At 37.0% G+C, this 24,467-nt stretch overlaps 1 protein-coding gene across 1 annotated transcript; it reads right to left on the bottom strand.

The window, feature by feature from the left end:
* Positions 1–7,357: 7,357 nt before the first annotated feature.
* slc12a10.1 (solute carrier family 12 member 10, tandem duplicate 1) lies at positions 7,358–23,144 on the bottom strand. Its single transcript, XM_067580886.1, has 27 exons — positions 23,017–23,144; positions 22,000–22,156; positions 21,017–21,163; positions 20,802–20,877; positions 19,014–19,109; positions 18,751–18,890; positions 18,181–18,291; positions 17,935–18,046; positions 17,028–17,158; positions 16,855–16,939; positions 15,556–15,713; positions 15,302–15,409; positions 14,931–15,054; positions 14,619–14,720; positions 13,712–13,867; positions 13,425–13,524; positions 13,157–13,268; positions 12,910–13,044; positions 12,716–12,822; positions 12,131–12,213; positions 11,872–11,940; positions 11,467–11,565; positions 11,035–11,146; positions 10,307–10,393; positions 9,653–9,788; positions 9,450–9,517; positions 7,358–8,619 (listed from the first exon to the last, which is right to left on the bottom strand). The coding sequence occupies exons 1-27, from the start codon at positions 23,142–23,144 to the stop codon at positions 8,481–8,483; spliced, it is 3,078 nt and encodes a 1,025-aa protein (XP_067436987.1). The 3' UTR covers positions 7,358–8,480.
* Positions 23,145–24,467: the final 1,323 nt, after the last annotated feature.

Below are 24,467 nucleotides of genomic sequence, written 5' to 3'. Positions count from 1 at the left end.
TTGTGTGTAAAAACTTCCTTTCTGCTCAAAATCAGCTTATTTGTTCAGTAGTCATGTTGAATATAAATGGCCTCAGTTTGTGCCTCTCACACTGGTAGTTTTGACAAGCCTGATAAGAGACGATGGAGAGACGATGTAGTACGTAAATGGGAGATTTATTCTTTTTCTGTGGTAATAAACACAACACATGAACCCGCCAATAACTATGCTAACAGAAGGGCTACAGCTTTATACTAATACTCCCCCACCGACATACATGCATCCGAGAGCCTCTGACAGTCATTGTCCTCCAGTCCTCAGTCCTCACATTAGTCATAATTGTTATTGTATCACTGTGCATGTGTGTGTATGTATCATTGCTGTTGTTTACCAATACACTATTGTTCTTTTAGTGTTTACTCACTCCAACTTGCACAGTACATGGAGTCCTGTGACCTCTGACCACCGTCAACATGAGCAGAAGTCTAATTATCCAAAATAACTGAAAACACATATGAAGGTGTGCAGGCCTATTGTGGCCTCTAACCCTTGAAGGCCACATTTTTACATAAGTTGTCCAAAACTTGGACCTTTTACTGTGTTTAACATAGACATCCAATGTCATAACTGATATTTTTCTTTGAAGGGTTCTTTTACACATTATGGTAGGTATTAATTAAGGGGACAACATCACTGTTTAACAGTTTATTCAGGAATCAATTATCCATTTACATAAAACTCCAAGTGTAATCATGACAAAAATATGGTTTTACATTTAACCATCATCAGATCTTAACTAAAAAGTTGAATATTTTTAAGTGTAAGAAACAAAATAGTATAGACTGATTTTTTTTCTTATCCTTTCAAAAAACATACAATAGGATACAAAAACTTTGAAAGATTATTAAATGATCCACACTTAAAGAGAAAAAATATATCAACTACAACAACAGCTATAAATGACTATGTGGCATCCAGTGATGATGAAAAAAGTTGTTTCGATGTTCCTGAATCCAGACAAGGAGGACAGAAAAATAGTTTACTGAGTTACTTTAATTAAGTCACTTTCTCTCAATAACTAACATCAGAAATATAAAATCTGTCACCAGTGAGCTAAGGTGGGTTTAAAAATTTACCATCTAGCACATATGAAGTTATATTTCTCATTATCACGCACACTGAACCAATTATGTTGTCCTTCTCTCTTCATGGCTCCAGACATGTCACACTCATTGATCAGTCCATCTGAGGCCCAGTTCTTATAGGAGACGACCTCATCACTGACCCAGAACCAGAAATCCAGAGTGCAGGTGTAGCGCAGTCCAAGCCAGATGTAGGGACTATCAGCCTTCTTGGCTTTCTTTTGGATCCATCTCTGCTCGTCAAGGTTAGTGATGGAGACCAGGTCACGGTGGTTCTCTCTGCAGTAATACAAGGCCTCCTCCCAGGTCTTGCTTTCGTTGATCAGGATCACTTTATCTGTCATGGAAGAAATTGAGACAAACACAGGATCATACTTGTAGCTTTGTTTGGTTCATTGTGAGGACTCTGGACTCTAATAAAGATTTTCAAAAGCTAATATTAAAAAAGTAGGTTGTAGTCACTGAATTTATGTTTGGTATTAAAGTTAAATATCTTTGAATTTAATAAAATGATGTGTATAAGTACATAAATTATTTTAGAGCTAGCAGCATCTCTGATAAACACAAGGTCTCTGATGTAAATAAGACTTAGGAGTGGACTGTGAAAAGTACAATGCAAATGGATATGCAATATGTACGAGTTACCTCACTAAATAGGCTAAATATTATTGTTGTGTACTACTAGTTTAGGAGTCTGTGTGTTGACTCAGACAATACAGACAGAATGTGGATGAAACTACTCTACTAACTATGGAAATGTTACGTTACGTTTGTGGATCTTTAAAAAGAACTCACCGTCATAACAGAAGAAGGGTTTAGCGTCATAACAGTTATTATTCTTCCATCTGCCTTTTTCATCCAACATGGCACATTCCCCTTCACCTGACTGACTGTTAAACCCCTGATTCCAGTGTCTGAAAGAGAAACTGCTTCCATCAGACCACCTCCAGGTGTCTCTGAACAGTCCGATCATTACCAAGCTCTCTTCAGACTTTATCTTATTGATTAGCTCATCGTCTTCTAACTGATTAAGTCCACTGACCAGGTCTGTGTGATGTTCTCTGCAGTAGCTCTGAGCATCTAGCCACTTCATCTTTTTTTCAGTCAAATTGAACTTTTCGTTGGATTTTTCTGTGGATTAGACAGACAACCTTGTATCACTTTATATTTGTTTGTGTTACACTTAATGTTCACTTAACACACAATGAATCACTTTATGTGTTTTTGTGTTAATACATATCTTTACAGCTCATTCAGTTTCATAAATTCCTATTTTTAGCAATGCAACCCTCTAACTTTTCCTGCCAGCCTCACCATGAGGTTGAGTTTGAGGTATACTGTAGTGGAAAATTACTTGATCACTCAATAAATACAAAGAGAGCATTGTCAGGTTTTGAGAGAATGTAATCAAATAATACAATCAGAAGTACAATGCAACATATTTCTGTGAGATAGAGAGAGCATATCACCTAGAATTACATTTTCTCTCTCTGGTGAGTCGGCACTCAGCCAGTTCTCAAGTACACCTGTGCAGAATCAAAAATAACTAACCTTAAAGGTTAGTTAACAACCCTCTCATAGAAACAAGGGTCAAGAGTTCAACTAGTCTAAGAGTAAGATTTCTTCCCAACCATGTATGCCAGGATGACAGCACACAGGTGTGGACCAAAGCAGCAAGGGTTAACAAAGCAACGTTGCTATCACATTGAATTAATGAATAAACAACACTGTTCTCTAAAGTCAGTTATCTCATTTTACACAGCAAGGAGCTAAGTTTAAAATAGACACAGCATTTACGTATGTAAAACAGATGCTGAATGACTAATACTGACCACTTAGTTTGAGAACAATATTTGTAAAATATATAATATATACAAGAAATGCATCAAATGATAACCACTATTTAAATCTCTCTCATCACTGACAACTATTGGATGGGTTGCTATGACATCTGGTACAGACATTCTTGTTACCTCGGGAGGAATTGTATTAACTATAATGATGGCATTTCATCGAGTACCATCATCAAGTCAACATTTTAATTTGTTTAATATTTTGGTTTATGAACAAATTCCTACAAAACTAATGACAGTGGTATAATATGGTGGATCACACAATCACAAAAATTCCCACCACACATACCAGTTTATGTTACTGACTAAAAGCACATAGTTGTTTTTTTGTTTTTTTTTACTAAATACCTTGTAAGGAGATGAGGTATTTGACATCCAAAAATGACTTTAGACAGGGATAAATGCAGAAAGTACATAATGGGTTTATTATATTCTCACCATTGTAGCAGAGGAGAGAACCAGCTTGTTCACAAGATATATCTCCCCATAAACGATTTTTGTTTATAAACCCACAGTTCTCAAGAGATATCGCATCATTCGGTTCTCCCTTGCTCCAGTTTGTCTCACTTTCATTGAACTCCACCCCTGGCAGAGACCAGTGCCACATTCTGTTGTCTTCAGTGTTTGCTAGGCTGTACAGCCCAATCCAGGCTTTCTTTTGATTCCCTGCAAGTTTATGGAGTCTCATCATGTCTGTCATGTTAGACACGGTGGCCAGGTCTGTGTATCTCTGTTTGCAATAGTTCTGAGCTTCTAACCAGGTCTTTTTCTCATCAATAAAGCGGTACTCATACAGATGACATGTGAAGAAGGAACACTGACCTAAAAACAGAGAAAATACTGCAGTGTTGGAGCTGATAGCATAGCAAACATCTCTTTATTAAATCAATGTCACACCTACTATCTACCTCCATCATGCCCCTGAATCTAAATGGGGATGTTAGTGTCCATGCATGTACATTCAATAAGAATAAAACTGTTGTTTGTTTAATGAATGTGATGAAAAGAGCTTATATATTATCATCAACACCCAGATAACAATTATACAATTTGTGAGCTTTAATCTTCTCCATATTCTCCATTCATCTTTCGACATAATGATCCACTTACCCATCAGAATGAGTAGAAACAGACTCCGCTGCATCTTTGCTCTGTTAGATGAAACTGATATTTTAGCGTGCAGTGAACCAAACACAGTAATTTGAGCGGCTTGTCTCAATTAAAGGGGACACACTTAAACATCTACTGTATTCCCAGTTAAAAAGGATTAAGGAAGGGTAAATAAGGATAGTAGCAAATATGCTAATTATAATAAAACAGAACTAACAGTGATTAAAATTCAGAAATGCCAATGCCAATGAGAATGTCTTATATAGTAAATAAAGGTATTAAAATGCACTGGACACTAACAAAAACACAAGTTCTCCAATTTTCCTCTCCTGCATGTGCAGGTGAAAGATTAAATGAATGGAACACATGTTACTGTATGTAAATTGTGATCACAGCCACATTTGGTTTCATAAGTGATAAAAAAAAGATTAGATTGTATCACTAGAAGAAATCTTTAACCACAAGAAATAAAATAAAAACAATGGATAACATAAAAAAAGAACAGAGGTTCTGTTGTGCCTTAAAACAGTGATTTTGAAAAGTGAAGGGGACATATTTATACAATTATACTGTAATGTAATCAATCCTGAAAATTAACCAGAGATTATTCATAACAACCTTTGGACACCATGTCAACAAAATAAGCAAAGGTCATATTTATTCTTGGAGTTGTGTGTGTGTGTGTGTGATTACCTTATAATGCCAAGCGTTCCTATTACTGTGTGTACTTAGTAAAATGGTGAACATGTAAAGATTTAAAATATCAAATTTTCCAAAATATCTAATTTAAATTAGAAAGAATTAAAAATCTAAATTAGCGATCTAAATTTTATATACTGTTGGATAGAAGTAAAATACACACAAACATGAAATCTCAAAAGATGTAACTTACATCTGGTGATTTCTTTTCTCCTCGCTTCACTCAGATGTCTCTGCTTGATCTGCTGTTGTAGACTGCTCTCAATAACATATTGCACTCTCTACTAAGACTGTGATCTCTTGTAGTCACCTGAATGTCAGCATTTAAATATTAAAATGCAAAAGTTTTTGTTATCACAAATGGGCCTGCTGATGATGAGGAAAAAGTCCATATGTGAGAGGGGTCATTTACTGTAACGCAAAACAAACAGACATGACAGATTTTTGACTGTCCAAAAAGCAGAAGATGTAATTACAAAAGGCTATATCCACTCACAGTATGAGGAGAATAAACTGAATTATTCAATAATTTAGCTACATTTTAAACACACATATGTTTGTATCCTCAAAAATTGAATTTGTGAAGCTTATTGTAAAATACTTTTTACACCCTGAGTTAGTATTACAACGTCAGCAATGATTTTGCCCCATTTATATTGAATATTCTCATTATTATTATAATATTCAAACCCCAGACAGAGTTTACACTGTCTATGTTTGTGTACAATTTGCATCCCTGTGGACATCAGGTAAAACCTGTTCTCCACAAGACTTGTACTTAAACCATTTTGAGCCCTTGTACCCTCTCACACTCAAGCACTTACCAGGTGACATCAATTAAGTCTGTGAGGGTTCAGGGCTTAGGGTTTAGGGGGGACATTGGGATTGGGCCATTATCTCCCCTCCCCTAGAGTATATAGTCTTAGTGTTCCCTTCCCTCTGTTCCAGTTCGTCTTGTTCCCCTGTGACAAAGTTCCTTTAAGGAAGTAGTAACCTTAAAAGTTCCTTAAAAAGTTCCTTAAAGCAACCTTCGTCGTCATGGCAACAGTAAACATCATGTTACCTTTTTTTTTAATGTCCTGACTTGTAGTTGGAAATGGGAAGAAAACAGCAGTCTCCTGCTTGCCATCTGGCTAACTATAGCAATCCACCCAACCCGCTTCCTCCTAATAAGGAAGTCACCTTATGCAGGCATCTGAACATAATAACTACGGGCGCTATATGGTGACTGTCACTCAAATATAAGTACAGGCCGTTTTTGGTGACTGAATTTATGACCGATAGGATAGTTTTTCTTGGGAGGTTATAATGTCTTATTTATTTCATTTCAAACACTTTGAGCCTCTGTACAGGAGTTGTCAGGACAGTTGATAGTTCATGTATAGACTTAACAATGTAATTAAATGAACAAGAACAATAAAAATTGCAAAGGAAGCATGTGTTTTGCTGTTTATTTAGCAGATTTTGTGACTTTAAAAATACAAATGTAAGCCTTGTGGATAGAGGGCATTCACTAATCTATAAACATTAATAAAAGCATTCTAAATTGCAATAATTTTCAGAATGTTTTAGGAAGTATTTCTCAGGTAGAAAAAACTGTAATAACAGCAAGTTATATATAGTTCTAGTTAGTAAGAATTCATAACATCCCTCTGACACAACAAATACTCACAAAGGTAATATTTACTGGTGTTTGTGTTATTATGTCCTAAAAGATTTTTTAAAATCCCACAAAAATGTTGCAAAACTGCCGAAAGTAAAAATAAATTACATTTTATATTCAAATGACACAGTCTTAACTTATATTGCCTGAGTTTGTCTTTCTTCAGGTTCACTCTGCTCTGATGTCTCTCTTGAATGTGCCGACCAAGATTGCTCACAATAACCCATTACATACTTTCAAGTAGTTCCACTGAAGCAAGAATTTGAATATTAAAATATCAAGGTTTCAGATCTTTATCACTGCCTGGAAAGTTTTCATTGCTGACAAGAATAAGTCTATGTGTTTTAGGAGAGAGGCAGTTTAATATACAGTCATGGACAGCAAACATATCACAGTATTAAGCATTTAAGATGAACATTACACAAAATGGGGCCAAATAATTAGCATGTTAATCAAGCTTGAAATATGATTATTGATTTTAAAATGTGAAACTGAACTGTTCAATGTTTTTGTCTCACTTGACTGTTGACTGCCCGACAAGCATGCTGAATGACATCATATGGATTTAGTGGAAACAACATATACTCATAGGCAACGTGAACAATTACATTATATTACAATGACATATTCATGCAAATATCAAACACTGTACTGTAAAGTACTGTAAGAGCAGAACTCAGAATGAAACATGTTCACTCAAACCCAATGATGACATCACACTCACGTACCACACAGGTTGTAGGTAGCTACCACGGCTTAAAGCTAAAGTCAGTGCTTTAAGTACTTTAAGGTGCAATGCCACCAACGGCCACTAGATGCTGTCTCCAAAAATCCCTGGTTCCAATTGACTTCCAAGCATCAACTTCTCTCTATACATACTAAGTCAATCTTTTTTTTTTTTTTTCAACAAGTCATTATGGCCTCAATCTTTAAATTCAGGCCCTCTAATAAGTGTGCTGGTGGTCATTTTGGAAATTATTGCTTTGTTTACAAGATTTGAAGACTTAGTAGGATTTGGTGTGAGTCCCAGCTCCAGGACTCGCACTGAGTCCGGCTTTTGGAGCTTCTGTTTAAAAAATAAACAGTGATTTTTATGTTCTACTGTCTTTGTAGTGAAGGAGTTACACTAGCAAGACCTTTACAGGATGCTGTCCCGCAATATATTGGTAAGATTAATGTTACTTGATTACGAGATCTTCCATATTAGCACATGCTTCACAAGCTTCAGTCCGTGGTAGCGAATTGTGTTTCCAGAGCATGAAAGGCAACACACCACACTCCTTATGTGGAAGGTCATGGCTCCAAAGGTAAAAGAAGCTACTGACCATAAGCTTCAACTCTGGGCTTCAAACCAGCTCCAATGCAAACCAATGGGTGACGTCACACCTCGCTACGTCCATCTTTATATACAGTTTATGATCTGAGGAAGTGAGTCAAAGTGCAGTATAGGCTAACATTACATATCTAAAACAAAAATGGCACCAGTGTGATGTCAATACTAGGTTTGAGGGACTATGTTTAATTTCATCAGATTTATATATACATACATACACACTCACACCAGCTCTCAGCCAAATTGAACACCCACAGCAGGGAATATCTTTTGGAAAATATGTGTTCATCCCTCCGGTTGACTTCCAGAGACTTGGAGAACATATGCCAAGGACCACTGCAGTTGCACCCACTTACTGGCTGTTGCAAGGCTCGTACCTCTGAGTGACCCAGTCTGCAAGACCACCATGCATCTCTGACTACCTTACCATTTGACTTAAACTCAAAAGCTTTGCGTGTGGGTGCTTCACTTTCCATTGCAGGGTGCAGCAGTGTCCTCGACCTTTCTTCTTTCCCTCTCGCGTAGACTGTCGGTGAGCATTATGAGCTGATCTACAAGTACTCTTATTCTGCATACTTGATAAAGGCCTGATCTTCCTTCATTTTTTTTTTTACTTAATTCACTTATTGAGTCTGTGTGTTTTCTCATTTTGTCCCAGGGTAGTGCATTAACTTGCTGTCTCAGAATATCCAAGTGAGGATTCACTGGCAGTAGAAAGTGAGGACATTCTGCTGGTTCCCTCGTATGAGCACCGCAGGGCAGTGGAGGCCACACGTCAGCGTATCCAACCAGGCCATGTACAGAGCACTGGGGCAGTCGCTGCGTGGCACAGGAAGGCTCCTGGAAAAACCAACACATTTACATGAACAAACCAAAATAGCAAAACAATGCTGCTCTTACTTGATCTACGACAAAAATATTACAGTCAAATTAGTTCGTGCTAACATCTTGTACACTTCCCATTTGTGTGACAGCCACAAACAACATCAGATCTAATCTCTCCCGTCTCTCACAGGCGGTGTGATTTGCATATAATTTTGCACCCATGTGGACATTAGCCATTGTATTTTTATCTTGTGATACTGATAGAGATCCCTATTTACTGTACATGTTGGACCTATATTATATCTATGAAAGTGAAAAAGATCAAGACCACTCACAAGTTACATTTTAACTGTGTTTAATACAGAGACTGGTGTTGACGGGGTTAAAAAGCAGCCCCACTGTAAAACAATATTCACACTGACATGTCAGAAATATCGCCTAAGTTAAATAATCCTTTTCTCTTGTGATTTACATACTCTGAATTATTTAAATTATCATTATAATATATGGTAAATCCCTTAGTTGCAATTGTTCTACGGCATACAGTATATGATATTTTAGACAATAGTGTGGTTCCAACTTTGTGGGAACAGAAAAAAAAAGAAAGAAAGAAAAGAACAGACCAAATTTTGAGACAGAAGGTGAATGGGAGAACATGATGGTGTAACTCATCAAAATATCAAAACTATCAAAAGATACTGAACACCCTAGAAAAATCCAACCTTCTGCAATATCTCATGTGTATTAAATATGCTTAATTTGCAGTAATTCTGATGAAGTTTCCTGTAGCCTTTTCATTTACCTGTCATGTTATAAACTGAACCGATTATGTAAACGGTACTCACACAAGCACGAGAGCAGCGTTTTGTGAATTCCTCCGGATGATTTCATTCAGCCTCACTTTTCTCTCAGCCTGTGAAGGGAAGACATAAAAGTAAGAAAACTGACTTTAAAAAAATCACAATTTGTTGGCATAAAGGACAGGAACATACATACAACCTTATACATAGAGACATTTAGTGGACATGCAAAGTTTACATGCACACACCTTAAGTTTGAAGGCTTCAAACTCTTTGTCAGTTATTTTCCACGGGGTGCTTTGTCTCAGTTCCTGAACTGAGACACCTTCCTGTTGTTCATCATATAGTCGGAAGGGGGCGACACTGTCCACAAATCTGCTTAGGCTGAGAGGCAGCAAAAACACAAAGGGCATAGAAGTGAGTGTGTTGAGGAAGAGAGACATAAACAGAGATGAAATCTACAGAAATTACAAAAACTACAGGAGTATAGTCTTTGTAGTTTATAAAAGTAAACATTTATGAAGTAATTCTTTAATTTAAATATTTTAAAAATGGGAATTTCACTAAGTTGGCCACTTTTGATGGACCAGTTTCCATAAAATTCCAATGGCTGTCTGTGGAAGGTTAACCCAGTGTGTTTATTTTTGATACATTTTTGTGAATATAGCATCTATTATAATTCTGACAGTAGAATTGTTTGTGTAGAAAAGTTTGAGGGGGTGGATTTGTGTTTGTTCAGAATTAAAGCACTTAAAATTTGGGTTTGTGCAAGGCAGTGAAAATGACTTCCTGTAATCATACTGATCTATTAATCTAGATTGTATCCTTCCTAAATCTTTAAGCATTATTCTTCAATATTCAGTGTGACTTTGAAAGTGAATGCCAAGATTTTCTGGACTTACTTTTTGGGATGTGGACGCTTCTCGCTGTCCGTCATGACTATAACGTCATTAAAATCCAGACGGAACCTCTTCAGCAGAGCTATCATCCTAAAACAAACAACAATCAACGTCTCAGTACATCAGTTTCCATACTTATATACTTAGAGAAGATTAGAGTGCACTGACAATGTATCCTGTTATATACTGCAACATAAAAGTGTGTTTTCCACTTAATACTCCAGAATACATCTAACAGATTACTATATGCATGAGGGAATAAGATAAAACTATATGGTTAGAAAAGACAAAATTGTTTAAATGTAGTTCAATATATGTACATAATATGTGTAGATCTAATTCAACTCCAAATTAAATTATAATAATAATAGAGTAAAACTTGATTTATATAGCATTTTTATACACTTTTTTATTTTTGAAGATAGAAGAAGACACTTTAAACACTTTAAACAAGTAAAAATATGAAAATATATTTTAAAAGAAGAGGGAGGTCAAATTATAAATGAATAATGATAATAATCATGCAAAAAGTACATAGCCCCTGACAGGACATGGGCAAAACTTTTTCTTTTCAAGTATCTGATATGCACAAGGATAGGAACTTCTGGTGATCACCAGAAACTTAAAAGTCAGGTACAGCACGTGCGATAGATTTGTTCCATTTGGAAAATGCTAATGTTGACAATACAATACCAACACTTATTCCAGAGGGTAAAACAGTAGAAACGTACTCATTGCGGCCTTCCTCCATGTTGTGTTCGTCACCTACGATGAAGACCCTGACCTTACTGTGGTGCCAACGTTTCCTCCTGGTGAGCAGGTAAGGCACCAGCAGTGTCAGACCTCAGAAGAGAAGAACAGAAACACCGCAGCTAAGAAAGAGGAGCCAACTCAAGTTTTTGTATCTCAGGAGGGGATGGGTGGAGACTTTCCTTTCTTCAAAATAAAAGAGGACATAACTGACAGTAGACGGTGAAAAAACTCTCCCCAGGAGGAGTTGAGGGAATGATAACACCACCTAAATAAATCCCCCTTGTGTCACTTGGCCATTATTGTAATAAATTACATCAATTAAAACAATACCACAATATCTTTTTAAAAACTCATCATAAAACTAGTGTATCGTACTGATTTTGTCAGATCAGACCTGTCGTTGTGCTCACCTCCATCATCAGCTATCCAGTAGACATCAATGGTCTTTTTTCCCTGGTCGTTCTGAAACACTGTCTTGATTTGATCACTGCTGCCACTGATATTGTCAACTGTAATAGAAAAAAATTTGATAAGCAACTTGTTTGAGGAAGTGAGCGAGTGGGAAATAAATATGTTTATTAAGGAAGGAAGCAATAATGTACTCTTAGGTGTTCTGGTATAAGAAAATAATGGACATCAGACACGTCATTGGCTCTTGTAACATTTCAAAACACACAGCCAAGTTTTACAGTATAAAGTTTTACAGTTAAACATGTGTCCTGTCATCACATTATGCTTTAAATGTTCATCATGGATCTGGTTTATGGGTGTATGTCAAAAACATGCTAATTAAATGTGTATGTGTGTATGCTCACCTGATTCCCTCTCAGGTGACTGCTGATCGCCATTTTCCACAGAATCATCAGGCTCAAAGCCATGGTTCACTGGAGGACACACATTACATTCCTTACCAAGCATATTTTACTATTGTTATCATTCATATGCTATTGAATAGTTATTTTTATAATGTATATCGTTATTTTCCCCCTTTTTTTGTTTAATGGCATACAAGTATGCCATGTTGTAGGAAAGCACACATGGAAAATTCTAAATTATGAAGTAGGGATTTCTAACCTCCAAACTCAAACTGCTCAGAGATATCCAGCCCATCCATCATCCTCAAGATGCACAAACAGTGGTTGGAGTCAAAAGTATCACTAGAGAGAAGAACAGCAAGAGAATAAGATGAGTTATAAGTTGAGAGGTAAGTTTTAAAGAGAAGGTTCTAGAGAAATGCTTGCTATAGTTACTCTTAACTTACAAGTGCTTTTTTGTATGTCTCTCTCTTGGTCTTAATATTACTTTTTCAACTGGGGAAGCATTATGTAACTTTATGTCACAGCGCTGAGAGTTCAACCCAGTATCATGCCAAAGCGTGCAATACACAGACTTTTCACGCCTAGGCGAGGCAAAACATAACACTGACACGGTATCCTCTAGTAAATCAGTGGGTCTATTACAGGCCTTGGCATGATACTGGGCTGTAGAGTTATGTTATGCAAATATAATTTCAATCTGTGATATGGAAATAGCTCACAGTCACAATTTTACTAAATTTACTCACCCTATTGAAGCAATCTTTCAAGAAAACTTTTCTGCTTTGAGGCTATACTATCCCTTTAAAATACACCACTAACACTGTACTATGACGAAACTTACTATATGGTGTTGATATAATCTTCAATGCTGTCAGGAGAACAATCCCTCCAGTTTGCCTTGAAGCCCAGGACCAGCGTGTTGGGCTTCAGTTTGCCAAGACCAGACGCCTTGAAAAAGATATATATATTTTTTAGCTTTGTGTGATTAAAGTTATAGGTATTTTCTATTTACTTCTCAAATAAAGGTTGTTTTACCTGCAACAAATGTCGAGCTCCAACTCTGAGGCTGTCTGCCGTGAAAGGAGTATAAAACGAGCGCACCTTCCTCTTGTTCATCCACTTCACTAACCCATCGGTAGCATCCTGCGGCCGAGTGTGGCTGTCCTGCTCCTGAAGGAGGCAGAAATTCAAAAATATATAGTTTCTTTAACACAAGGAAAAGTTAAAAATTTAAATCGTCAATCTCTTAATGGAGCAAAACTGAATGTTAAAACTGACTGACCGTGATGATGTCTCCACAGATCATGAGACTTATATGCTTGGTGAAGGATCCAACAAAGTCCACCAGGGCTGGTCGCTGATTTGGAGGCCCAGTCAGGACGAGACACTGGGGTCTGGTAAGAAGACAAGACAGATGACACATCAGAGAACACATTCTTAAAAATCCTCTCAAAACTCACACATAACACACTCGCACAAAGATTGACTGACAGGTACAGTCATTTGAGGTCTATTACTGCAATATATAATGGAGATATTTGGTCTCTCACCTAAAGTTCTTGACATGATCCTCCACACCAGACAGAGAGACAGAGTATGACAAAGCCATGTTGTATGTACCGGCCTGGACTGATGATCCCCAGTTTACCTCTGTGGATTTCACACACACACACACACACACACACACACACACACACACACACACACACACACACACAAGTGAAACAAGATACAAGAAGAAAAAAAAAATCATGAAATTCTGACTTATTCCAGTCTCTTGTCTAGCCTAATCCGAACACAACTGATTTGCAAGAGGAAAAATCATTTTTGGACTTACTCGGCTTGTTGTAGATGACATATCCAAACAAGAAGAAGATGATACAGAAGGTGATGAGAGCAGCCCACCACTTAAACAGGAACATCAGCACTACCGAGATCACCGCTCCGAACAAAGCTGTCCATTTACTGTAGTAGTGAAATGACGGCCTCCAACCTGAAGGGGGCAGCAGTTAAGAGCAGTTATCTTTAATAACAAACTAGAAGAGTGTACTCAGACTGCAGATCTCCACCAGATGTATACAGTCAAGATGGCGGCAAAGATAACAATAATGAGGATTTATTCATCTTGTATCACGCCTAACTTTAGTGGATCATAACATATTCGGTATGGAATTAATTTGCAGATGCTCCGGTTCAAGATGAGACCAAACTTGTCTATGGATGTCAGTTTTTTAGCCACAACAAAGACCAAAATGTGGGCTTCAAAAGACTAGATAAGCCTCGTTTTTAGCCTAGTTATCTGCCAGAAATGCTTTTTGCTATGTCGTGAGGCATATCGTAAAATGGCGAGGACTGCTAAAAAGGTGAATGTCTAAGCTTTACGATAGGCTCATAAGGAATCTTATTGATATTTATTAGAATTCACAACACGGCCTGCTCTAAGAGGAGTCAGGAGTCAGCAATCAATGGCAGTATAAAACAGAGCATTCAAAGGCGTTATAAAATAGTTTTTTTCAAAAATTGTGAATCACTGCAACCAAGAGAGGTCCTTGAACATTGAGTCATAAATGTGCACAAAAATATTAGGCTGATGGGTTCAATAGTAGCCTATGTGAGAGTAGCTGCAAACAGACACACATGGACACAAATCCCCTCCAGGCTTACGCCGAGCAGAGATAATTAAATATTTTGCCGTTTTGTTTGGGGGACTTGTGTGTTACGTAGTGTGTGAGCTGGTAACTCACCAGGTGAATTGGTGATGGAAGCGTGAAAGCAGCTGAAGTTGATGAGGCTGTAGGAACATAGGAAGAAGTTGGAGATCAAGACAGCGATGGTGTTCACGTCAGCTGTAATGATACAGGAGACAGAAATCAAACACATCACACATCCAGAGCTGAAAAAAGATAATCACAAACTTGTGAAAACATGTTAATCATCATCATAAAAAGAATGAAAAACAATGCCTTATTGCAAAGATATTCTCTCATAAAAACAAATATATATCCATAAGTGCATTAATTATTTCTAATAGTAAAATAGGGTTATATCACACCCACCAATCATAATGAAGGCCACAGCAATGATGTAGCAGAGTAGATAGGCCCGGAGTGGCTCATCGTTTTTTCCATAACCCTTTGCAAAGAATCCAATGTATGGGTATATGTTGTCTCTGCACAGACACTGGCAGATAAGGTGGAAAATATAATCTTAAGAACACATATACTTTATTACATTTAAACACACTTCAGTCCATTAAATGCTTCATATTGTCCTCTTTCTTTACTTTGTTGAGGTGTTCAGTTATGTGCCTAAAGACTGACATTTGCGAGTTTTTCCTTTATAGAATTGTACATTTTTGTTAATAAAAGTGCAGTTTCGATAGATGTATCAGGCATCTTAACATCGGAGTGTGGCTGGGGTTTCTCACCTGAAAGACTTTAGGGGCAGAGACGAGGAAGCCGAGAGCAGATGACAAGCTGGCCGCAAAGACACCAGCAGTGATAAGATAGGTGAAACCTGAAATTTGGCCCATTACCTAGTTGGAAAAGCCATCATTAGAAATGTTATAATTCATATAACAGTTATGAATACAGGTTTATGAACTCAGGGGGAAAAACTGGCTCATTTGTACCAACCCAGTGTAAGGATTTTTTGAGTAAAAGATGCTAGTTTGAATAGTACCTCAAAGTTGTTGGCCAGACCATATTTACATGTCTGTGTCTGGATGCACTCTGTGAAGTTCCAACCCAGGCCACATCCCAGACCCACACAGCCCTCAGTGATGTTCCCAGTCAGAATGTCAGTTATGTTACCAGAGGCATCACGCACTACACACGCCCCTGGAAGAGAATAAAGGTGCAAATATTATAGTCATGATGTAACATGATATTTCAGACTGTTTCAGAAGTTCAGCAAAGAGACAACACCTTTTTGACTGATTTCCTAACCTCGTGCTATACCTCTGTATGCAAATCAGTCTACAGATGCATGAAACTTTCTTCAATCAATTACAGTATCAACAGGATTTTTTCACAGGAAGTAAACATTATCAACAGTTAATGTGGTGTGAGAAAGTCTGATTTCCAAAACTTTTTTACAAACTCTGACAACCAAGATGAGATGGCTGCCCCACAGAAAACATTTTAAATTAATGAGTAATGTGTATTTAAAATATTAATTTGTTTGTTTGTTTGTTTTGTTTTGTTTTGTTTTTTAGATTTTTTGTTTTAACCTCTTTTTTTGTAGTTGGCCCTCTTATCTCGAATGATTCTTTCTTCATGCCAACAACAAAAAAAGTGCTAAGACCAAGATTTGAGGTCTAACAAGACTAAGATCGGAGGTTAATGTGCAATGGGTAGAATTTAGTGGCATCTAACAGAACAGACTTGGCAGAAAGTATGTTTTAATTAGTGTATAATCACTTGAAAATAAGAATCATGTTTTCATTACTTTAGAATGAGCCCTTTATGTCTACATAGGAAGTGGGTCCTCTTACATTGAGGCCACCATGTTGCACCACCATGTTTGCACAGTAGCCCAGAATGGACAAACCATACACTGGCTCTAGAGAGGGCCTTTTGCATTTTTCGTGGCTAATGTAGGTTCTCCTAAATGCTTGGAAGGGGAAGTTGAGGTGAAGGAGATTCCGTTGCAATCTACAACCTCAGCACTAGATGCCACTAAATCCTACACACTGGTCCTTTAAAGGATCATGTGTAAAGTTATGAAATGTTGATGTCACAAAGTCTGCCTCATTTCTTCTTTTTCTACCTATTTCAAGCCTGCCAACCCTCTAACACTCATGCAATATGCTGATGACACTGCTCTTTATGTGAATGATAAATCCTTAGGCCCTATACTTACTATCTCTCCTCTCAAACTACATAGAACATCATATACTCCCAACGAGTTCAAATAAATAAACCAATAACCAAATCAGAAGCAAATTAATTAAAAAAGCATGTTTAACAAGTAGCTTACCAACAGTTACAGCAAGAACTAGATAACTGATTGTAGTCCAGAAAATGGCCATGAGGGTGCCTTTGGGGATGGCAGTAGCAGGGTCCTGAAAAGGAATTAACATACATCAAGTCAGCATTCATTTAGTTCTCAGCTGTGAAAGAACTTTCTCTCTGCCTTCTTTCTTGTCGTACTTTTAGGTCTCCAGAGATGTTGGCTCCAGACAGGATGCCGATGGCAGAGGGGAAGAAAATGGCAAACATATGGAAAAAGTCGGCCTCTGCTCCTCTCCAGTCTGGTTTCAGGTTTGCTATGAAGATCTCACCTGATGATGGGCAAAGAAAAAAACACTTGGTCCTCTGATAAATTTAAAATATACTAATGATAATACAACCCGTAGAAAGGGACTGAAAAGATTTGAAAGAATGTTTTTTATTTTGTCAATAATTTTGAATTCAGAAAATTAATTTGCTGTGGACAATGAATCAATTAGTTTAGTTAGAGATACATTTTAGGTTCCCTTATAGAAAACCTTTTTTCTTGTTACTTATTGCATGTACATTTGCAGTAATAGCCTTTTTCACATATTACCAAAAATACTCTGATTTTTTACTCTGATTCTGAGTAGATAAGTTTTAACATATTTTGTTTTCGTGCAATAAAACACTTTGGTTTTCTTTAAATCAAATATGCTTCTATTTATAAAAACTGAGACAACAAAAACAGGATTAACCTGTTAACCTGTCCCCTCCATAAGACACTTTAGCCGTGATGGCATTATTTTCAGGGTCACTTATGCTCATTCTGATTTTTTGGTTGTACAATATAAAGATTTACCTTTCAAATGAAACCAGGGTTATGACTGTGATCAAATGGGTTGAAGAACACTAATCTTGTTATTTTGGGTACATTGTTTTTGGGCACAAAAATAGGAGATGCCTGGTAAGTGGTTAAATGCATTAGATGGTAATCTGATAAACGACCAGATTATCAGCACATTTTCATTTTAATATTCCAAATAAATGTTGATGAACTATTTTTTAATTACACACAGACTACTGTATCAAAGGCAGTTTTTTGTCCTAAGAAGCATAAACTCACTGTGGTATCCAAAGATGCCCTGGGCCTGTTTCTCTAGACTGGGAGGGATCACTGTGCCCACCAAGTAGTTGGAAAATGAGACCATGAGAACTACAAAGAACAAAATCTGGGCCTGAGAGACAGAGACAAATGGGGAAAGGAGAAAAAAAGGAAAAACAAATTATGAAGAGTAAAAGTTAATAAGAGATAAAGAAATGTTTGGGCCAACTCCAGCAAAGGAAATGAAATGTGTCAGGATGTGCTAACCTTGGACTCCCACTCCATCCCGGCCAATGAAATGAACAGAAGTATAGTCACCGTGATCACACCCACAATACGGATATCGTTGACTGCATCGACCATGACGACATCAAACTCCTACATACATCAACCATATAGGAAACCAAACATAGTGCTCAGCTGCATGACATACTGGTGAGGCTAAAAAAATCCTTTGGTTTCAAAATGACTCCTAAAATCTATAATTAGAGAAAGCCAGGAGTCATTCAAATGTAGTTTGAATGTTTTTAAAGTTCACAGTTATATTAATATATGCCTTTACAATGCTGATTTACTTTTTTCAGGTTGTCAAATTCTTCTACACAGTTTATAAAGAAAGAAATCTGCTTTGTTCTGCCCAATTCTACGCAAGTTGAAAATAAATTTCATGATCTGAAATGATAAATCTTCAGAAAACAAAAGCTCAGTGAAGAGATTAAATAATTAAGTGAAAACATGTGTGTTATCAGGGATTCTAGCCTTGTCAAGTATCTATATCCTCAATAATAACGTAAAACAAATGTATTTATTTTAAGAGTGTTAAAGCTTAATAATTACCTGAAGTAGATTACGGACCACCTCTGCAAAGCCAAGAGTGTTGAGGGCACAGGCCAGAGCATTGGCAAAGGAGAACACCATCCCAATTGGCCCACCAATCTCAGGGCCCAGTGAGCGGGAGATCATAAAATAGGCCCCACCTGAAGATTATTAGACACAGAAACAAGGTTGTTATCATATAATGTATGCCACAAAACCACTGATTTCCTTACATTTCCATACCTAGTAAAAGTAATACATTATTGTAGCCATCCATGACTGACCTGAGATCACCCTCCCATTGGTAGCGATGGCAGAGATGGAGAGGGCAGTTACTGAGGTCACCGTCACAGACATCAGGATAATTAGACAGGTCAGCACTGAGAGGAGACAATAAGTTCTTCATTATTTATGTATTTGGCTGTGTTTGACTGTGTGGATTCACATATCTGGTACATTTAGATTGGTTGGTGCTCTGTTGCTTCCCATATAAGGCACTGGCACAGATTTATCTAAAATCTAGAATATAAAGCCATTCTTTGGCTACAGCTGCATTATCCATTTATGTAAATGTATGCATCAAAAATATCTAAATAGCTATGCCTTCCATTCTTAGGACTCATTCTTACAACTCATTCTTGGGTTGTCTTTAAGGTGCCATTTAGATTATTTCTAGGATGCTGTCTTTTATATGATTTTTTATCAATTTTCATATGGTTGTCACAGAGAAACACAGAGAGAACAAGGACAATGGCAGTATAATGCAGGTTAAATGCATTATGCACTCCACAAAGGAAGTATTTTTTTCAACCCCAAAGGTATCGAAAAAGTTACCTTCAGTATCGAAAGGTACACATTTTTTTGGCATTGGTTTCAACCCAATATCTTTTTTAAAGAATGGTCTTTTTCTTTTTCCTTTCCTCAGTACCTAAAGATAAAGCTCAAAATTTTCTATGTGCACACACTATTCTCATGCAACTTAATGTGTAATGAAAATCTTTAACATTCTTAGATAAGAGTGCGAGAGTAGAGCAAGGGAGCTTTAACTCTCAGAGACCAGCGGGGGCGTATGTGCCCTTGGTGAACATTACTGTCTTTCAGAGGCTGGCGCAGGCTCAGTTTTAAAGCTAGAAGATACTTGTATCATATGACCTAAGGCTTCCATTGGTACCAACCATGTCATGCTCACTTGTTGAGAAAGGAGCTGAATAACACTCCAAAATTAGGCTTAATTTTGGCTAGGGAAAAACTGGCATGGCCATTATCAAAGGGGTCCCTTGACCTCTTACCTCAAGATATCTGAATGAAAATGGGTTCTATGGTTACCCACAAGTCTCCCCTTTACATTTATGCCCCCTTTAAGCTAATTCCATTGTAGTGAGACCATTTATGAAACTTGACCTCACTCTATAAAATGACCTATTGTGACCTAGGGCTTTCAGAGGATGTTTGGCTTTCCTAGGTATATTGACAGTAAGGGGGTTTCTGAGCAATTTCCAGAACAGAACTGCTCGCTATCCAATTGCTGAAAATGCAATTCTTACAGAAATCTCCAAATGTCAAAAGTTTTTGATACCAAATCATAACATGAATTTTTCTATGGTGTTCCTCAATGTCGGGTGTCTTAATTTGGAGGGATTTTTGACAATTTTTTTTTTTTTATCAATAACTTAGTGGTCAAAAATGATAAAATCTTTCACCAAATCTGTGTAACACATGGTAACCCAAAAATTGCTGCAACAATTTATGAGACATAATTTAGCATGGGAATGGTCATCATATACTTCCAGTCCTTATACAATCTAAACTTTCAAAATTTCAAACCAAAACACAATGTTCATTACAGATGTATGACTAGAAAAACTCTACACACAGTGCTGAGCTGAATCTCAAATTAATTTTTAGGTTCCCAGTTTTGAGATGATGTATTTTATGTGACATACATTGTTGATCTTCTATCTCCCCCTAAAGATCCCCTGCCCCTCCTAAAAACACAGTGGATTTCTAAGGGTTAAAGCAACAAAACAGGGATGAAAGGAACCGAATGAGGGATGAATAAAGTGATAACTCACAGATGCCTGCCTGAGAGACGATCCAGGAGAAGCGGAGAAACAGGATGACTCCCCAAATATTCAGCATGCATCGAACCTGTGACAAAAAAATCAATAAAAAAAGGTCACTAAGTGATTTTTGTTGTGATGTTTGAAAGATTGTTTTATATGTATATCAGAAAATAAGCAGTGTATGCTGTTGTCTTTGTTTTTCATTCAAATACAACTTCACTTACCATGACTCCAGTCACCCAGCCAAATCTCACAGGACCTTTCTCATTGGGTGGAGCTTGTGATTCTTCATCTCCACTGTCTGTGACTGGTAGAGTGCTAACACCTGAGTCTGTTGTGCTGTTTGTTACCTCCATACCTGCCTCCACCTCCTGAGGAAAATAACACATTTTATACAAAAAAGGGAAACATAGACATTAACTTTTATAATTTTAAACTGCAATGTAAAAATGTACAAATGTCTGATTAATTTAATAGTAAAAACTGTGGAAATTCAGCAGATGTGTTTGTCAGTTTCATTTCATAATAACAGTTTCATAGGGTACAAAATTAATGAACATCAATTAAAAATATTGTTAGCAAACAGAAGACAGAGTTTAAGTTTACAATCATTCCTCATTTTGTTTGGATAAAGTTACAAGTCAGATTTAGGTATATGTATATACATCATACACATATAATAATACTTCAATATAATAATAATAATAATAATAATAATAATAATAATAATAATAATAATAATAATAATATTTAATCCAATTTAGTCCCTACCCCAAATATTGACTACACATATAGTGACTGATCACCATGGGATTTTTTTACGAATCACTTTTAACAACTAATGACCTTTTACCCTTTATATTAACAGCTATTTTAAGAAACTTACAATTTCAAAGTACCCACTTTTTACAGTGATCTATACCAACTGCTCATTTGCAGCACAAAAGTGTAACATTTGTTACAGATAATTAATAATGTACTCCATAATTATTCAGGGTTAAATAGGCTAGGGTCTACTAAGTTTGGTGATGTAAGGTGCTTTGAAATTGTTGGTGCTAGATTGGATCAGCCAGAGGGATGATTTGCAAACTCTCACAAGATTAACCTTAACCTAACCCTAACCGTACTCACGAGAGTTCGTCCCTCCACCTGATCCATCCTAGCATTTACCCCTTTGAAATGTGGTTCCCAAGCATGAGAAACCTACCTCAAAGGCCCTACGGAGAGTCCCCAGAGAAGGTCGGCTCTTGGCCTGCTTGCGCGGCAGTGTACTGGCATAGTGCTCCAGCTGTGGCACCAGGTCTAATGTGCTGTAGAAGGAAGATCTCCGCAGCCCTGTCTGCGAGTCCCGGCACTCTGATGCACTGTTAGACAGGAGGTCCAAGCAAAAAGGGTTATTTTAAATAAACAGAAAAAATAAGCTCAAATAACACTGAAAAATCTACCATTGTGATGTGATAGATAAAACCTTTTCTCTCGAACTACTGTGCCATCAAATTCAACATGGCATCTGTAAGGGTTAAAGGTGCAATATGTAAGAATCAGAAATTCCTTCTCATCAATGACAACACTGTTAAGTGAGCTGCGGTCAGCATCCTGTTGCTCATGCTCGCATATGTGCTCACATTCCGTCAGTGCGGGCGAGTAGTAGAATGGCCAGGGAAAACCACAATATCACAATATATTTCACATGCTTTGCAGTAATGTTAACTTACCTGTCCAATAGGAAGAAAGCAAGCTCAGGATCGGACGTTAGCAGACTCTGTTTCTAAGCTAACGTTAGCAAGTGTTGTACGCTTTTGGCACTGTAGAGGAATGGGAGACAGGCAAGGCATCTGAGTGTGCATAAACGTCACATCCTTTGGGTCTTCCCGGCGAAACAGTCCCGAGTCCTTCATATAGAAATCAGTCCACAGGCTGTTATAGGCAACCGAGAGTTGGGGAAGGTCTCATTTTATTATTTCTTCACATTCTGTTGGTAATTTTAGATAATTTTTTAATGTTTTAAACTAAAATTCTTACATAATTCGTACATATTGCACCTTTAAGGGGGGCTGTAAAATGTCTATTATGAGGTATTTTTACATTTTAATTGAATCCATGATACATAAAAAACTATGACTGATTCCAAAAGATTAAGTAAAGGATAGATCTGCTTTTTAAATTGGCAAAGTAGGCCATATTTGGAAGAAAAAGTTTTTAGAAAGTGAAAATAGATGCAAACCTTGAATCCATGTCTGAGACAACAATGATTGGAGGAATCTGGAGGCTACCATCTTGTTGTTGGTTGTTGCCGACATGAGGGAGAGCACCGTGGACCGACCCGGCACGTTTAGATGTGAGTTGCCCCATCGGCAAGTTTTACTGATTCCTGTGTAACAGTGTGGAAAAATTAGGGCTATTTTTCTTCCTCAGACAAGGCTAGACACAAGGTTGATGAGAGCAGTGAGACTGAACCAACCATGTGAGTTGGAAAACCAAAACAATTAGCTAATAGAGGCTGAAACGCTCCAGCTGCTGAGTCGGGTGATAATTCTCTGTGGGTTTGTCACTACTAGCAACCCTTTTCACATTACAAATAGTATTTTGATTCATTGTTGATTTAAAAATAAAAGATCAGTGCAGCTTTAAATACACTGTAAATGTCCTCCACTGTAACTATGTGAATCCATACAGCTGGTAAACGTTTGATTTTACTGATAGTGACTGATGCTGTTAAAAAGAACTCTCATTTGACATACTGATTCAACACTGATGACAATCATTCAAGTCTCCTTTTTATAAAAAATAATGAGTTTTTGTACAATGTACATACTTAAAATTGTGTTTTCTGTTCACATATATTTCCCATATGTAATACCTATAAAGTATAAATTGTTTGGGTTTACTATGTGCGAATATCTTGTAAATGTATGTTTTTTCCAGTTAGACCAAGATATGCCAATGTTACTCTATTTTGTGCTCTGTTTTTAGTAGAATATACAGTATTATACATACTGTGATACTGTAAAAAAAAATAAAAAAATAAAAAAACCTCTTACTAACTCATGATAAAAGTCAGCATTTGGCTTCTATGAACATAAGATTCAGTATCACTGATCAGTCTTACTGTTGTTAGTTTTAACAGTGATAAACACTATTGAAACTCACAGCAAAAACCTAACAGTAATCCAATCATTATACACATTTTAATAAACCTTCTAATTATTCTGACATATAAAAACATTTAATTTTTTATAATATTTAGTTATTTTAAAGCAGAGAGAAGTCTTAAGTACTTACACAGTTGCTTTCCAGATGAATAATTACCAACAGATGAAAAATGTCCCTTCTTTCATTTCACAGTGCAACTCTTGTCGAAATTTATACCTTTGATGAGGTAGGTGACATCCCCTCCCATCTTTCTCATCTCCGTCCCTCCCCCTTCCTCCCCCTCCCTCCCCCACACACACACACGCACATACACACATCATCTTCTTATCTACACTGAAAAAAATTAAACATTAATTTGTCATTTTAGTTAATAATGTTGAAATAAAGCAGATCATTCAACTGATGACCAGCAAAATGTCTTTTGGTCTCAAAACAAACCTTGAAACATATGCTTTGAATTGAAACTAACTAAAACCATCTAAACATGATTATCATTTTCATTTTCACATATTGTGTTACAAA

Source organism: Thunnus thynnus, chromosome 22, assembly GCF_963924715.1.
Source record: "Thunnus thynnus chromosome 22, fThuThy2.1, whole genome shotgun sequence".
Lineage (NCBI taxonomy): Eukaryota > Metazoa > Chordata > Actinopteri > Scombriformes > Scombridae > Thunnus > Thunnus thynnus.
Note: the sequence above shows the minus strand (reverse complement) of the source record. Positions and strands in the feature narration are given on the sequence as shown.

Excerpts from the sequence above, each read along its gene's own strand:
- slc12a10.1 (XM_067580886.1), bottom strand. The coding sequence starts at position 23,144 with ATGGGGCAACTCACATCTAAACGTGCCGGGTCGGTCCACGGTGCTCTC. Across the intron at positions 18,891-19,013 it reads CAATGGGAGGGTGATCTCAG|GTGGGGCCTATTTTATGATC; the intron begins GTCAGTCATGGA and ends AATAATCTTCAG. Across the intron at positions 11,566-11,871 it reads GTCACCTGAGAGGGAATCAG|TTGACAATATCAGTGGCAGC; the intron begins GTGAGCATACAC and ends TTTCTATTACAG.